Genomic DNA, 18,014 nt, shown 5'->3' on the forward strand with positions numbered 1-18,014 from the left:
ATTTTTTTTTTTTCAGATGTGACTATCATGCTTTTATTTTCCGGTAAAGTGTCACTTGTAGTTACTCCGTTTATACCATCCATTGTAATTTCCTAGTGGTATATAAATTCTTGAAAATTTAACTATGTACGATGCAAATCAATCATAATCATACAATACACTTTCTACATTTTCCACAGTTAACATAAAATAGTCATCAAAACTATCCAGATTGCATTCCTTAGTTCTGCCATTACTGCAAACATCTCATAGCTAACAGACTTACTCTCACCATGAATTAAGCATACTGACACATCTACACTCAACACAAAAACTCTCTGAACTTCAGTTTCACTGGACCATCGAACTGCTGACCTCTCAGTTAGCAGTCGAGTGCTTAACCAGTGCACCACCAGGGCTCCTTTTATGTGCTTATACAAAGGGTTTCAAGGCAATAAATCGTTCTTATCTATATGAGAATGGGTTTGTTTGCTTTTTTCTTTTTCCTGTAAATAAGAGATGTAAAGTCTGAAAGCTTCTATTGTTGGTAGAATCTGTAAATGTACAATCTAATCTGAATCGTTTAAAATGAACAGTATTAGACCAAGACTAAAATTATTTCCTAACACACAGAGGTAAAGGAAAGGATTTTTCTCCATTCCAACATTAAGGAGTTGCCTAAAAATTTTTTTCTTAACAATAAAGAACTATGTTTTGTATGATACACTAAGAGGGGAAAGCACAGAGTAGTTCCACTACCAAATATCTACATCAGAAGTTGATTTTCAGCATTTTTGCAGACGTGACAATTAGGTTAGGGCCCACGGCAAAGAAAACAAATTCTTGCACTTTCTGTGCCCTTGGTGCTACTGATGAGACAGCTTCCCTGGAAAATAAAATGGCAGGAATGAGGCAAGGTACAGTATGTTTAGTTTTATTTGGCACATTACTAAATTTTTCTTAATACCTGTCTTAGTCATCTAGTGCTGCTATACAAAAATTAGGGGAAAGCTTTCTCTCTCTGTCGGTTCTGGAGGAAAATTCTTGTCATCAACAACTGAGGAGCTTCTCAACGCTGAGACCTTGGGTTCAAATGATTCACTATTCTCCTGGCTCTTGTGTCTTGGTGATTTGAGCCCCCCACCCCCACCCCGTCCCTCTGATTGCTTCTCTCTTTTATATCTCAAAAGAGAGTGATTTAAGACACACAACCTAATCTTGTAGATTGAGTTCTGCTTCATTAATATAACCGCCGCTAATCCCACCTCACTAACATAACAGATGTAGGATTTACAATACACAGGAAAATCACATCAGATGACAAAGTGGTGGACAATCACACGAGAGTGAGAATCATGGACTAGCCAAATTGACAGATATTTTGGGGGGACACAATTCAATCCATAACAATACCTATTCATGTTCCTTATCACTCCATTATCCCCACTACACTGTCTCTTAGTTTCTCCAGGCAGCATAAGTCTTTACAAGTAGCTGTCAGTTGCTGTCCAATCAGATCTAACTCTTGGTGACCCCACGTACAACAGAACGAAACAGGCTCTAGTCCTTTGCCATCTTCACGATCGTTGGTATGCTTGAGTCCATCGTGGCAGCTACTGGGTATTTTGAGAGCCTTCCAACCTAGAGGGCTCATCTTTCACTAGTATATAGGGCAATATTCTTTTGTGATGCATAGGTTTTTCATTGGCTAATTTTAGAAAGTAGACTGCCACGCCCTTCTTCCTAGTATGTCTTGGTCTGGACGCTCCGCTGAAACCTGTCCAACCATGGGTGATTGTGCTAGTATTTGAAATACTGATGGCATAACTTCCAGCATCATAGCAACAAGCCAGCCACTACAGCAAGACAAACTGACAGACCGGTGGCAATCACATACAGTAGTTCTTCAAAAAAATGTCACTGATAGCCCAGATTTATTTGAGGCCTGAGATACTTGGGTGACCCCTTCCAGTCCATGTGCAGAGACGGACAGCAGCCTAATAGAATGAGTCCCAGCCTCGGACTATAGATCTGGGTTGGAATTACTTGTGGTCACTTAATCTAAGCCCTTGCTACTCCAGGTGTGGTCTCCGGACCAGCAGTGTCCACATCACTGGGGAGCTTGTTAGAAATGCAGAACCTCAGGATGCCCTCAGACCAACTGAATCAGAATGTGCCTCTTTGCAAGATCTCCAGAGGGCTCCTCGCATATGGAAAGTTTGTGAAGCGCTGTTCTAACCTGTGACCTGGCACAAGGCACTTAATCTACAGGCGCCCTCACGTCTTCATCCGAGGACTGAACGTAATTCTACCTGCTTTACCTTCCTTACAGGCCGATGGTGGCATCAAAAGTGAGAATGGTTTGTATGTGAGAAAGGGCTATGGGACAAATATAAGCATCATTATCCTCTCCTCAGAGGAACAACTATGTCTGTCCTCAGCTATGCCTTCCCAAATGCAGTGTTAAACGCACTTAACCATCAGCAGCTTTGCCATGTAACAGAACTAACAGTACCCCCAGTTAACACTACGCTCTTCCAAACTTATGGAGTTCCTGGGTGGTGCAAACAGTCAATATGCTCAGCTGCTACTAGAAAGGTCAGTGGTTCAAGTCCCCACAGAGGCACTTCAGGAGAAAGGCCTGGAGATCTACTTCTGAAAAAATCAGCCATTGAAAACCCTGTGGAGCACAGCTCTGCTCTGTCACACATGAGGTCTTCATGAGTCAAGAGATGGCTTGACGGTAACTGGTTATCAAATTTATAGTTTAACAAGTCGTATCCTTTCACGTACTCAGCACCTCGTAAACCTTCTGCCCTAAGACCCCATAACATGAAGAATATACTTCCCTAGGGGTCTAGGGTAACAGCCGTAAGTAGCAACCACAAACTTACAGCATCTCTGAAACCTTCTCCTTTAAATTTAAACAGTTATGTAGCTATTAGCATTCTATTTTATAACATATCTGTGCTTGCATTACCATAAAAATGCTTGTCTTGCCAAGTCTCCAGGTAAAAAAGGTGACGATTCCTCTCTTTATCCTATAGTTTCCCTTCACTCTAGCACCTGCTGTATACCTTACCCCTCTGAGGTTGAGAATTAAAACCATCCCCCCTAGACTTCGGAGACCCTGGGTGGGGCAAACAGTTAATGTGCTCAGCTGCTAACTGAAAGGTTGGAAGTTCAAGTCCACCCAGAGGCAACTCAGAAGAAAGGCCTAGTAATCTACTTCCCAGAAATTTGCCACTGAAAACCCGATGGCGCACCGTTCTACTCTGGCTCACGTGGAGTCACCGTGAGTGGGAGTGCATTTGATTGCAACTGAATTCCTAGACTTCATGAACTTAAAGCTGGAATTCCTACAAGAAACCAGCTGGTCTCTGTTAAATTTAAAACAAACAAACACACTTGGAATTTGGGGATGTTTGCCCAGGTCTTGCTAGACATACATAAGGAAAATTTCTAAATATAAACCAATTTCCTACTTATCTCATTCCAAAATGAAAAATTCAGATTCTTGCATCTTAATTGTTTCCCAAAGACTCTGTGTGTAGCAACAGTGACATATCCCTGAGTACAGGGCAGGTTCACTTCCTCCCAGACAGTATTTACCCAGTCTCATCTCTCTACTTCCAGCTACACTGCCTGGCTTGCTATTTTCCTCTTTCTTTACCTTATATCTTGTCTGGTCCACATTCCTTACTCACTAACGTCCTTCTCTCTATCGTTCAGCCCATCTCTAAAAACCAGAACCCAAAAATAAAAGAAAATTCTATTTCTCCAACTTTCACTAGTATTCTTACCGCTATGCAAACACCATGGTTTTTAAATTACAGGTTTTATCCTCCCCCTGCCCCCCGCCCCCAGTATTTTCAAGGTGGGATGGGAGGGATGGAACAACAGAATTATCCATGCCTCACTTTTTCCCCTTGAAGGACATTCTATGAAATTTCCTGCCGTTTAATTAAAGCTTATACTGCCAGAACGTGAACGTGAAACAGTCACACATTAACATTTTGAGCTTCTGAGGCGGGTTCCAAAAGGCACTGTTTTTAAGTATTTCTTACAAGCATCCTTTGTCATCTTTTGTGCCAAAGTAAGAAGTGAGCTCACTGAGTCCACTGGCTGCAGATTCCTCCGCTGCCCTGGGACCAACCTCCACAGATCTCGTACCGTCCCTATGCAGCGCATACCCTGCTAGGAACAGACAGGCCAAACCAGGGATCTCTGGGGAAACAAACCTCAAAAAATAAACAAACAAAAAAATAAGCTGCCGTTGAGTCGACTCCAACCCCTGGCGGCACCATGAATGTCAAAGTAGAACTGCGCTCCATAGGGTTTTCAATGGCTGATTTTTTTTTTTTTTTTTGCGGGGGGGGCGGTGGGGAGTAGATTACCAGGCCTTTCTCTTAAGATGCCTCTAGATGGACTGGAACCTCTAACCTTTTGGTTAACAGCCAAGTGTATATACTGTCTGGCCTACACAGAGACTCCAAATAATTACCTCAGGCCCCTAAACTGTCTGAGGATCTAGAGGTCTCCCAGACCTGAACTGGGATTCTAGGTACTCTGTTTGTGTGTGTGCAAGAGAGGGAGGAGAAACAAAAGCATTTTAGACTCTGAATTGGTATATTAATAATAGACACTTACCATGCCCTTAATATATGGCAAATGCTACACTAAGAATTATTTCCTCTAAATCAACCCACAAGCTCAAATCCTGCTGCTGGCTCCTACTAGCTCTATGACCTGAGGAAAGTGATTTTAACCTCTCTGAGGCTCCAATTCCTCATCTGTGAAACGGGCATCATAAAAATGCTGACTCTTCTACGGGTGACTGGGAATTAGAGGAAATGATTCACGTACTGACCGTGTAGGTCAAAGCAGTCCCAGACAATGCTGGGATACGCTGGCATCTCTGTGCCCTGAGGATGGGGAGCAGACAGTGGCAGAGGACTAAGATGCCTGATTATGGAGAAGAAAATTCAAAGAAAGATTTAAGAAGTCTATCTCCATCCCCTCTACACTCAGTCCCAATGCCAACACGGAGGGAGAGAGGGACTACTGATTGAGGCAAGTCCAGAAACAAGCTTTCTATTCTGTGTTGGTGCCTGTGACCAACAAAGAGACACGTACACAGACTGAGAATGCAGCCCAACGCAGATGCCAACATAGGAACATCCTGTGGGACGGAGCTCCAGAACAGGAAGCAGACCCTTGTGTCCACACCCATGGGGCCATGCTGTGCATGTCCGCCACAATTCCCGGCCTATGTGCAATTCATAGCATGAGCCTGGAGTACAGACCCATGAGCTTAAGTCCTGCCTCAATCTCCCACTAGCTCTGTGATCTGGGGGAAGTGATTTTAACCTCTGCAAGCCTATTCCCTCATCTGTAAAATGGGCATGATAAAAATGCTGACTCTCATAAGGTTGACTGGCAATTAGAGGAAACAATCCATGCACAGCACTCAGCATAGCATCTGCCATATAATAAGAGCATAAGTATTGTTTATCACCATCATCATCACTATTGTTATTATTATAGCAATTCAGAGTCTTAAATGCTTTCATTTCTCTTCCCTCTCTCACACATACACACAGTACCCTAAAACACAAACCAGAAATCCAAACAGCATTTAAATTCTTAGAAGAGAACAAAAAGGACATGCACCTATAGAGAAATGGGAGGCACACGGAGTTAGGAAATCACAAACAAATACTAAGTTTGTAAGAATCTGAGTGATTTACTTGCCTTCCTGTAAGTCATAAAGCCTATGTGAACTGCAGGAGACCAATGAAGAAAACAGCGAATAAGTACATCTTAGAGTATGTTACAGGGAGATAAGTGCCATGGGAAGCAATCAGGATATGGAGATTAGAAAGATCTGGTAGGGGGAGGGAAGCACAATCTGAAACAGAGTGGCCAGAGTGCTGAAAAGGTTTTAATCAACAATGTTTAGGAGGTAAGGAGTAGGCATGGGGGTCTCTGGGGTAAGAGTATTCCAGGCAGAAGCAACAGCCAGTGCAAAGGCCCACAGGTTGGCAGTGATTGAGATAGGGTAATGGGTTGTTACCCCAGCATCTGGAGCACTGAGCAGATTCCTCTGTTTTGGGGCTCTGGCCTGTACCCCAGACCTTGAGTTAGCTGGTCTTTGGGGAATCAAGAACAGGAACACTTGGTATCATCCATCTCCCCTGCTGGAAACGGTGCTCAAAATAGTACCTAGACGTTCGCCTGGTAGAAACCCCCCGGGGCTCACTCTCTGGCTGATAGGAAAGCAGAGGGCTAGCCTCTTCAACATGTAGAGTCTGAGGCAGTCACATTGGTCCAGTTAGGGAAGGAATACAGCACTCATTCAGGGCTACCCCCAAAAGTAGGAGCAGAGCTAGCTCTCTGATGTTCATGGTGGTCAAAAGCACAGAGTTAGGAGAGTCTGCATTCAAATCCCAGCCTTTCCCCTTGCTAGGTGTGAATAGCAACAAGCCATCTAAATTTCTCACGTATATTATTAATTATGCCTACTGCCAACCTGGTTAAGGTAAGGGGGCATAATGTCATTAAAACCAGTTGCCGTTGCTTCAATTCCAACTCATGGCAACCCCACGTGTATCAGAGTAGAACTGTGCTCCCCAGGGTTTGCAATGGCTGATTTTTAGAAGTAAATCACCAGGCCTTTCTTTCAAGGCACCTCTGGGAAGGCTTGAACATCCAACCTTGCACCATCCAGGGACTCTATAATGTCACTATTGACATTTTATTTAAAAGTGATCAAAATTGGTAAGATTGGAAAGAAAATCAGTGATGTGGATGTTTCCAGTATAAAGTTCATCTGTTATGGTGTGAAAATCCCTCTGCTTCTCTTGCCTTCAGTCCCTCCCCATGGGGTTTCCGTGGAGCTCTGGTAGCATCCTCCTGCTGCAGGCAGCGCCCCCGGCGGGAGCTACCTGCCATGCTACAAGGCCAGGGTTTTAATTTCTCATTCCTAACTTAATGTAATTCCATGAGCTAGGAAGAGTAAACATTACTATACCCATTTCACAAAGGAAGGAACGAAGAGTAAATGAATTAATATGATTGACATCACAAAGTTAGCTTAGCCAAAACCAGGATCAAAACCAGGCTCTTGTTTAATTTGGCAGAAGATTCATTTTGAAAATTAAATATTACACAGACCTGAGGGAGGGGGAGAAGGGGAGAAAGGTGAAGGGAGAGATGGAGATAGAAGGGCCAAAGTATCAAGGGAGGGGGAAGGAAAAGAGGGGAGGGTAAAGAAAGAGTAAGGGCTCCTTCGACAGTGCCCCCCTCCCCTGTGGCAGCTCCATGGAACCTAGTCTGAAACTTTTGGATTAGACTGTGCTGCTTCCTAACAGCACAGTAACACAGTTAAGCTGATAGTTAAACAAACAGTTGCTAACCAAAGGCTGGAGGTCTGTGTCTACCCAGAGGCACCTCGGAATAAAGACCTGGTAATCCACCTCAAAAAAATCAGCTATTAAAAACCCTATGGAGCACAGTTCTACTCTGACACGTACGGGGTCTCCATGAGTTGGAATCAACTCAGTGGCAACTGGCTTTTGGCTTCATACGAGATATAGTGAAATATGTCAAGGGACAAGAAAGAATCCACGTTTATGCAATCTGAGAAACTCAAGAAATCTTTGGAGTTCTACTGTTTTGCTTTGCTTTTTTAAGGAAAAAAATGTTATCTGGTTAAAGAACATTACGAAAAGGAAATACTTCTGTTGAAAGTTTATGATATCACTGGGCAGAGAAACAAACTATAGTCAAGACAACTGTGTTTAATCTCACTTGTTGTTATAACTCAAAACAGAAAGGCCTAACAGTAGACTGCAGCACATTCTGTATTTTTGGGGTGGCACAGAGGGATGCAAGGGGACAAGATGGTCCTCCCATGACACCAAACCAACCGACAGCAACTGACCCAGGCAGGGGCGTTATAAGTATGGCCAGAGGGTTGGGTGCCGGGGTGCCTCTAAGGCCATACCATGCTGAGGTCAGTGTGTAAACCCTCACTTAGCTGGAAGGGAGGGGAATATAGACAAGCTTAGGAACACAGAGGGAAGGCAAAGAAAGAAGTGGGGGATACCAGGCTGAACCTCTAAAACAACCCCATGGCAGGGTGGATGAGAGCTCACATAAGCTCGGGGAGGGGGGGACATCATCTTCAGCACAGGTGTTGTAAACAGATGACTCCCACTACAGGTTTTACCTGGAATGTGGGAATCTTCTGGAAATTGTTACATTGTCGTGAGAGCTTCTTACTCAAGGAACTTTAAAACAGGGGATGGCTTTGACTCAATATCTCATTTCACTTCTTCCACTGGATGTACTTTTGTTACAAGGAAAAACTCAGGCCCAAATCTAGCAGGTTCATTTCAACAGGGCCTTACCTTCGTATCTGCTAGGAGAATCACAGGCTTTCTGTGGGGTCGCCACTCGGAGAAAGATCTGTTGCCTCCACGAATGCCTTCGTGTTTTCACGGGGGTTCCACTGGCATCGCCTGGGTGGTTTGTTTTGGTTTCAAAGTCCCTAAAATTACAGCATAAATGAGTTGTGACCGGTGGGGAGACATCAAATGGGTTTGTTCGTTAGTTTTTTTTTTTTTTTTAAACAAAGCACCAAATTATAAATGTTCTTTGTATACACAAACATAATTAGATAATCACTGAAGTCAAGCTAACAGTGAGTCAACACTCCTGAAGGACTGCTTCCACTGTGAAGGATAGAGAAATGTGGTCTACAGACCACTTGCTTCTAATGAGGCCTCTCCTAGAGCCACTTCAGGCAAGAGAAACTGCTTAAGGGGGGCACTGTCACTGGGGTCTGGTCTGCACTAGTCTACATGTAGGAGTATTTATCTGCACAGGCCTACATCCCCATGGTTTGCCACCCCAAAGGGAGGAAGGTTCCAGTTCAGTTACATGAAACCATCAAGGAAGGCAACAGTTACGCAGTCACTTGCTGATGAGGACTGTATTGTAAAAGAAACAAAGTATGTATCTATCTGTGTGTGTGTGTGTGTGTGTGTGTGTGTATAAACAACAAAACAAAGTATACCTATCAAAAAAAAAAAAAAAATCCATTGCCATTGAGTCGATTCCGACTCATAGCGAACCAACAGGACAGAGCAGAACTGTCCCAGACAGTTTCCAAGGAGTGCCTGGTGGATTTGAATTGCTGACCTTTTTTGTTAGCAGCCGTAGCTCTTAACCACTACGCCACCAGGGTCTCCCCGTACATATATATACATACATATAAATGCAATCTAAGCACTCATTTTCTTCCTGTGCACAGGCCAACTTGGGGATGCCCTTGTATGTCACACCTGAATATATATGCACAACTAAGCAATCTCCTGAACTTAAAGGTCAGACATCCTAACTTATTTATGACAGCCACATGCTCACTATCCAGAAACACTGCTACCGCTTCGGAGAATTGGTTGAGACTTTCTTTAGTCTTCTGACGATAACAATAACACATTAATAAACTAATCCTTGTCAAAACTGAAGAGGTAGAGTCCACAATTTTAAAAAATGACACCCAGTAAGAAAAGGGTGTAAGAAGATACAGTAGATTTAGCTAAAATGACTTTTAAAGTGGCAAAAGAACAGCTAAAAAATCCCTGTATTATCTACCAATAATTCAACACTTATAATGCCTAGGCTTAATATATCTAAATTAAGCCCTACCTTTTTGTGTTCATAAAGTCAGAGGTGTTATTTTCGTCTACAGGAGCCAGAAATTTTAGAAAATTTGGCACAGAGGAGGAAGAATGAAGCTTTTTCCGCAGGGCATTACGGTAGGAGATGCTGAGAGTATGGTTGAAAACAGAGTTTAGGAGAAAGAAATATAAACACACAGAGCATAAAGTATAAACTACAAAATAAACATTTTAGTTCTAACACTAAGAACTAAACCGGAGATAGTTTATACATGAGATTTAACTTTCCTATTCATTTGGTCAATAAAATTCTATTTTAAATGAATGGTATCAATGAATTAATTTAAAAAATAGAAAACATCAGTCCATGTTCCAGATCACTCTTCCTTTTAACCAGAAGTAATCTTCCTATGTTAATCAGGAAGTTTCTGATAGGGTACAAGCTTCAGTGTATATGGCACAAATACCAATTGCCATCGAGTTAATTCCAGCTCCTGGCGACCCCATGTTGTCAGCGTAGAACTGTGCTCCATAGGGTTTTCAATGAATGATTTTTCAGAAGTAGATCTCTAGGCCTTTCTTCCGGGGTGCTTCTGGGTGAACTCAAACCTCCATCCTTTTGGTTAGCAACCAAGCATGTTAACCGTTTGCACCACCCAGGGACTCCCATGACCAAACGCAGTCGTTGTTAACCCGTGAGTGGATGCGCGGAGGCAGAGGGATGTGAAAATAACTATATAGAAACAGCTTGTCATCGAGACTTGTTCTCATAATACTTTTGAGAAAATTAATAGTAACATTAAGTCAGCTCTAAGGACAGGCTGAAAATAATAAAAGCGAAAACAAACAGGCACAAGCGCACACGCACAAGCGGTGGATCCAGCTGCTCTGCACCGACTCTCCCTCCACTCAGCACATCCTCTCTGTGGGTGGAAACTTCCGGGAAGACAAACGACAGTGAACTCGCCATGCAGTGTGCTCACCTCTTTGGCACGGCATTCCCACTTTGTTCTCCGCTTGAGTTATGTTTTAGGTACTTAAAAAAATTTGGCGAGGAGGCGGAGGGATTAAGGCGAGGTGGAGGATCAGGCGGTGAAGACTGACCTGAGCCACTTTTAGACTCGCTCACAGGTGGATGGTTCACACTAGGTAGCAATTCGAGAGAAAGCACGGAAGGATTAGAGGGGGATAAAAGGGGGAAAACACTGAAGGGTAAATCTAGAGGAAAGAGAAGGAAATGGGCACGACTGCTTTTGTCTCATTATTTGAATACAAACTGTCAGAGTTAGAGAATTTCTCCTCACTTCTTTTCCACATCCGAACTGTGCTGGTAAAGGTAGTTTTCAGTAAAAAGGAGAGTAGATGAAAGGTTGTTACTATTTCCCACATGTCTACACTCCTCTTAGGACTTTTTCCTCTACAGGGAGTCCCTGACTCATATATGACAGGGTTTCTTCCAACAACTCTGTCCTAAGTTCGTTCTGACGTAAGTCCTCATTTTTTTTTTTTTTAAGTTTTCATTATTATTGCCTTTTATTATCAGTATCCTTATAAATCCCATCTTTATTTGTCTTTGGGGGTTGGAAACATTACATAAAAACTTACAGGTATAATTTAACATTGTATATAGTACATATAACTAACAATAAGATATATTAAAAAAAAAAAAAAAGATGGTTGATGTGTGGTTTGTTGTAACTCGCCTACATCCTAAGTCAGGGACTAACTGTACTCCCTTTTTAAGACGTGACAGGGAAAATAAAAAATAAACAAAAACAAAAGAAAATCCAGAGACTTTAGAATGCATCACTCTCTTTAAAATGAACAACATCCTGTCCTGAGTTTCAATGTCTTGTGTCCCGCAGGTAAAAGAAAAAAGGATTGACAGTGGGGCAGAAAGAAAAACGGACCACGCTTATAAGAGAGAGAGACAGACATTTCTCTACCCTCTTGTCACCTATGTCCAGCACAATCCATTACAAAGCTGCATTCTTAGGGAAGGAGGGAAATGGGTTAGCATAATTTCCTACCACCTCTGGCTTGTGTGAAACAGCAGACTTGGCAAGAAAACCAGGGCTGTCCAGATAGGAATGCTTCCACAATCTCGGGAAATGCCAGAAACAGGAGTGAGAACAGTGGCGTCACTAGGGTTGGTGTCACTCAGTGCGGTAACTCATGATGCCACCCCTCTCCACCCATGGACCTTCTCCTGTACCAGACCATACAGAATCTTTGGTAATGTTTTTTGTACTAATGTTACTCACAGATCATAATTTCTGTATATCATTCTTTTCCTTTAATTACTTCTTTCTCAGAAAAGTTATTGATACAGGTTCACAAAGGCTAATTACCACAATATCGTAGCTAAACACCAGAAGATCTGACAAAATCAGTGACTATAAAAACAGTGGCAGCAACATAAATAACAGCACGTGCTTGAAATGCTTGTCTAAGAAGCTACTGATGGGGAAACAATGGCAGCTCTGAGGGACAGCAGGAGAGGGTTCACAACGTAAATTAGCATAGAGGTTTAGCCTTGTAGGCATATTATACATGTCAGCTGGGCTTACGAAAAACGTTTTTGTGGTTGTGACTAAATACAGGGGTATTTTTATAAGAAATAATAAATTTCTGCTGGAACAGGCCTCAAAAATTTTATAGACAGTCATTTTATGTTATACAGTAGTAAAGCAAAACAGAAATAGCTTTAATACAGGGTCTTAGGGAACCTAAGAACCACCTCATAGAACTTTAGCCAAACTATGCTCGTCTTTGAAATGTCATTAAAGGTTAGCTTCTGAAGTAAGTCCTGCTTTTGTGATCATAGTTACCCAGCTGAATCAAAGAACCATCAGTACCTACTTTCAGTGGCTGATGGAAAACCAAGCTGAGAGGCTCTACCACATCATCATGAGGTTGTTAATGCCTGACGTATCATCACTCAATACTTCAAACACCTCTGCTCAGACTCTCTGCTATCCATGTATGAACTTCATGAACACGTATGTCTGGTCGTTTCCAGTGACTGTACACAGGTGTGGCCCTAATCTATGCTGCTGTGTAACGTGGGGGGATGTTCAAGAGTTTTTAAAGTTATTTTTAAAGATAACTGTGTGTCCATGTATGTATAGTCTCTGGAGCCCACCACGGCCAAATTAATCGCCAAGGGATCTAGAAGGGACAGGAACAGCTTTTGCCACTGTATTGCTTACCCATCTCTATAACCAGAATACTCCAACTGCTCTTTAGAGCCCAACTATTTCTCAATAGAAGAATCCAGAATTCTCACAGGGGGAGAGACTTTAGGAAACATCTACTCCAATCTTGTCAGACAGAGAAGGAAAGCAAATGTGCCCAGGTCACCACTAGTTCATGACAGAGCTGGGTCCAGAACCCAAGGTCACTGAGTCCATTACAGGCATCCATGTCACTGTGTGTCCTGAACGCCTCTCAAGCTCTGTTATACACGGGTCATTGCACCTCCATCTTATAGCAGTTCTGTTCCACGTTTTCCAAACAGCAGACAAGTCTGCTCACCATCTCACTACCTCTCCTCAAAGCCAGCAGCTAGGTTCCAAAGCCAATAACGCCTCCTGTATTGTTTAAGGGATAAATATTATACATTTTAAGTACTATTTTTGCTCACTCTTACCTGTTTCCTCGCCGTATTTGTTACTTGTAAATACAAGTCTTGTAAGTAAACAAGTCTCTCTTACATCTACATGGGAAGGAACATGTTACTGCTTCAAGTAAAACCTGCCTCTGGTTTCTCTTTCACGCAAAAGATATACTTGGGATGCACATACCTGGTTAGTCACAGATATGCCCCAGGTATTTATACAATAAATTAACATTCTGAACAAATCTTACTTTCGCTCGTGAGGCGTCTCTGTGCTCACTGAGTGATACCTCATAAGTTTCCTTTGCGAGACCCCTGGAGACACCTCGGCAGGTTCCGGAAGCTCCTGACTTTCCGTGGGTAGATGGCTCAGGGTGTTGGCTCGCCTTCGGAAGCCCTGCTGGGGTGAGAGCTGAGCAGCCTCTTCACTAAGATGGCTCTCCGAGTCACTGGAGAGGTCATCCGAGGAGCTGAGCAGCTTGAAGGAGCTCTCAGACACGGGCAAGGCCTCCTTCTCACACACAGATGGCTCCTGGCAGCAAACAGAGAGCAGGTCAGACATATCACAGGGGAAATTATGGGATTTCCACATCTCTAATATATCCCTGGAGCCTGGCAGTGCAATGGTTAAGCACTTGGCTAACCAAAAGGTCAGTGGTTTGAACCCATCAACTCCTGTGAGCGAAAACACCTGGTGATCTGCTCCCATAAAGATTTATAGCCTAGGAGACCCTATGGGGCAGTTCCATTCTGTTCTATGGCGTCACTGAGTTGGAATCCACTTGATGGCAGACAACAGAACAACAACCCCAATGCAGGAAAACATTTCAATATGGAAACACATCTTCTGATTACAATGACATTTAGGGGCCACCAAAAACACAAGGAAACAAAGGCTCATTAACAGCCTGACTGTCAAAAACAAGATACAGGTTTGCTGGATAAATTTAAAAATAAAAACTACACAAATGCAAGTGTGAAGGACATTGGTCATAGTATATAACTGTTCTAAGCACAGCCGTAAAGAATTCCCTCTAATAACTGAATTCTTTAGTACTGCTTACAAAAATCAGTTGTCATTGAGTCGACTCCAATTCACGTGTCAGAGTAGAACTTTGCTACACACGGTTTTCAATTTTTCAGAAGCAGATCATCAGGACTTTCTTCCAAGGCATCTCTGGGAGGATTCAAACCTCCAATCTTTCAGTTAGTAACCAACCACATTAACCATTTGTCCTGCATTACTTTTTAACTACTCTCCACTGTTTAAATAAAGTTTTTTGTTTTTAATCTGTCCAAAGGGTGATCAAACATCTTTTATATCCATGTTTTAAGGCCCTCTGAATTTGATCTAACTTAGTAAACTGGAGGTTAAAATTATATCCTATAAACTACTCTTAAAATATGAGAAATTTCTTTCTAGGTACTTATCGCCTCAGCTTAGGGCAAATCACTTAATATCTTTCTGCACCTCAATTTCCTCATCTGTAAAAGATATATATGAGGTTGTTAGGTACTGTCAAGTCGATTCTGACTTATAGTGATCCTATGTACAACAGAACAAAACACTGCCCAGTCCTGCACCATCCTCACAATTGTTATGATAGAACCCACTGTTGCAGCCACTGTGTCAGTCCATCTTGTTGAGGGTCTTCTTTTTCACTCACCCTTCTACTTTACCAAGCATGATATCCTTCTTCAGGAACTGGTCCCTCCTGATAACATCTCCAAAGTACATGAGATGAAGTCTCACCATCCTCACTTGTAAGCAGCATTCTGGCTATACTTCTTCCAAGACAGATTTGTTTGCACTTCTGCAGTCGATGGTATATTCAATATTTTTCACCAACACCATAATTCAAAGGCATCAATTCTTCAGTTTTTCTTATTCATTGTCCAGCTTTCACATGCATATAAGGCAACTGAAAATACCATGGCTTGGGTTAGGTGCACCTTAGTCCTAAAAGTGACATCTTTGCTTTTTAACACTTTAAAGAGGTCTTTTGCAGCAGATTTGCCCAATGCAATGTATCATTTCATTTCCTGACTGCTGCTTCCATGGGCATTGATTATGGATGCAAGCTAAATGAAGTCCTTGACAACTCTGATATTTTCTCCATTTATCACTATGCTGCTTATAGGTCCAGTTGGGAGGATTTCTGTTTTAGGTTGAGGTGTAATCCATCCTGAAAGCTGTAGTCTTTAATCTTCATCAGTAGGTGCTTCAAGTCCTCCCTGCTTCCAGCTAGCAAGTTTGTGTCATTTGCATATCACAGGTTATTAATGAGTCTTCCTCCAATCATGATGCCACGTTCTTCTTCATATACTCCAGCTTCCAGGATTATTTGCTCAGCATGAAGATTGAATAAGTATGGTAAAAGGATACAACCCTGATGCACACCTTTCCTGATTTTTAACTATGCAGTAACCCTTTGTTCTGTTCAAAAGACTGCCTCATGGTCTACATACAGGTTCCTCATGAGCACAATTAAGTATTCTGGAATTCCCATTCTTCACAATGTTATCCATAATTTGTTACGATCCACACAGTTGAACGCCTCTGCATAATCAATGGAACACAGATAAATATCTCCATGGTATTCTCTGCTTTCAGCCAAGATCCATCTGACGTCAGCAATGATATTCCTTGTTCTAAGTCCTCTTCTGAATCTGGTTTGACTTTCCAGCAGTTCCCTGTTGATGTATTCCCAAAACCACTTTTCAATGATCTTCAGCAAAATTTTATTTGTGTGTGATATTAACGATACTGTTCAACAATTTCCGCATTCTGTTGGGTCACCTGTGTTTGGAATGGGCACAAATATGGATCTCTACCAGTGGATGACCAGGTAGCTGTCTTTCAATTCCTTGGCATAGACCAGTGAAGCACTTCCAGCATTGTATTCATTTGTTGAAACGTCTCAACTGGTATTTCGTCAATTCCTGCAGTGTTGTTTCTCAACAATGCCTTAGGGCAGCTTGGATTTCTCCCTTCAGTACCATCGGTTCTCGATCATATGCTACTTCCTAACATGGTTGAATGTCGACCAGTTCTTTTTTGGTACAGTGATTCTTTACATGTTCTTTTGATGCTTCCTACGTCGGTCAATATTTTGTGCATACCTGTTGCTGTCAAGTCAGTTGTGACTCATTTGCCCATTGAATCCTTCAAAATTACAACTCAAGGCTTGAAATTTTTCTTCAGTTCTTTCAGCTTAAGAAATGCTAAGCGCATTCTTCCCTTTGGGTTTTCTAACTCCAGGTCTTTGCACATTTCATTATAATACTTCGTCTTCTTGAGCTGCCTTTTGAAATCTTCTATTTAGCTTTTTTACTTCATGCTTAGCTACTCTACATTCAAGAGCAAGTTTCTTCTGACATTCATTTTGGTCTTTTCTTTCTTTCCTGTCTTTTTAATGACCATTTGCTTTCTGCATGTATGATGTCGTTGATGTCATTCCACAACTCCTCTGGTCTTCAGGTATTAGTGTTCAATGTGCCAAATCTATTCTTGAGATGGTCTCTATATTCAGGTGGGATATACTCAAGGTCATACTTTGGCTCTCTGGGACTTGTTCTAATTTTCTTCAGCTTCAACTTGAACTTGCAGAGGAGCAATTGATCGCCTGTTCCACAGCTGTCCCCTGGCCTTGTTCTGACTGACGACATTGAACTTTTCTACTGTCTCTTTCTACATATGTAGTTGATTTGATTCCTGTGTTTTCCATCTTGAAAGGTCCACATGTATAGATGCTGTTGATGTTTTTGAAAAAAGGTATTTGCAATGAATAAGTCATTGGCCTTGCAAAATTCTACCATGTGATCACTGCCATCGTTTCCATCACCAATGCCTATTTTCCACCTACCGATCCTTCTTTGTTTCCAACTTTTGCATTCTAATCCTAGTAATTACCAATGCATCTTGATTACATGTTTGATCAATCTCAGACTACAGAAGTTGGTAAAAATCTTCAATTTCTTCATCTTTGGCCTTAGTCTTTGGTGCATAAATTTGAATAATCATTGTATCAACCTGTCTTCCTTGTAGGCATATGGATATTATCCTATCACTGACAGCATCGCACTTCAGGACAGATCCTAAAGTGCTCTTTTTGACGATAACTGTGACGCCATCCCTCTTCAAGGTGTCATTCCCGGCGTAGTAGACCACATGATTTTCTGATTCAAAATGGCCAATAGCATTCCATTTCAGCTCACTAATGTACAGGATATCAATCTTTATGCATTCTATTTCATTTTTGATGACTTCCAATTTTCCAAGATTCATACTTTGTACATTCTATGTTCCAATTATGAACAGATGTTTGCAGCTGTTCCTTTTCATTTTGTGTTGAGCCACGTCAGCAAATGAAGGTCCCGAAAGCCTGACTCAATCCACTCTATTTTGAGGCAGATCTTCCCCAGTAATATTTTGAGTGCCTTCCAACCTGAGGTGCTCAGCTTCAAGCACTATATCAGACAACGTTCTGCTGCTATTCATAAGATTTTCACTGGCCAATTTTCTTAGAAGTGGATGGCCAGGTGCTTTTTCCTAGTCTGTCTTCATCTGGAAGCTCTGCTGAAACTGCTTCACCATGGATGACCCTGCTGGTGTTTGTAACACTGACAGCTTCCGGCATCACAGCAACATGCGAGCCACCATAGTAGGACAAACTGACAGATGAGTGGTGGAAAAGGCATATAGTGAAAGTTTATCTCACTGGATT

At 42.1% G+C, this 18,014-nt stretch overlaps 1 protein-coding gene across 5 annotated transcripts in view; it reads right to left on the bottom strand.

Moving 5' to 3' along the window:
• TBC1D1 (TBC1 domain family member 1) overlaps positions 1-18,014 on the bottom strand; it is a 285,823-nt gene that overhangs the window by 104,452 nt on the left and 163,357 nt on the right. For 2 of the 5 annotated variants that reach the window (XM_049886361.1, XM_049886365.1), the window contains 4 exons: positions 13,539-13,819; positions 10,652-10,813; positions 9,697-9,816; positions 8,394-8,533 (listed from right to left, as the gene is read on the bottom strand). In XM_049886361.1, the coding sequence (XP_049742318.1) occupies positions 8,394-8,533; positions 9,697-9,816; positions 10,652-10,813; positions 13,539-13,819 (703 nt within the window). The remainder of the gene's footprint in view (positions 1-8,393; positions 8,534-9,696; positions 9,817-10,651; positions 10,814-13,538; positions 13,820-18,014) is intronic. The other 3 variants (XM_049886362.1, XM_049886364.1, XM_049886363.1) reach the window with 3 other exon arrangements.

The sequence above is a fragment of the Elephas maximus genome, chromosome 5 (genome assembly GCF_024166365.1).
Source record: "Elephas maximus indicus isolate mEleMax1 chromosome 5, mEleMax1 primary haplotype, whole genome shotgun sequence".
NCBI lineage: Eukaryota > Metazoa > Chordata > Mammalia > Proboscidea > Elephantidae > Elephas > Elephas maximus.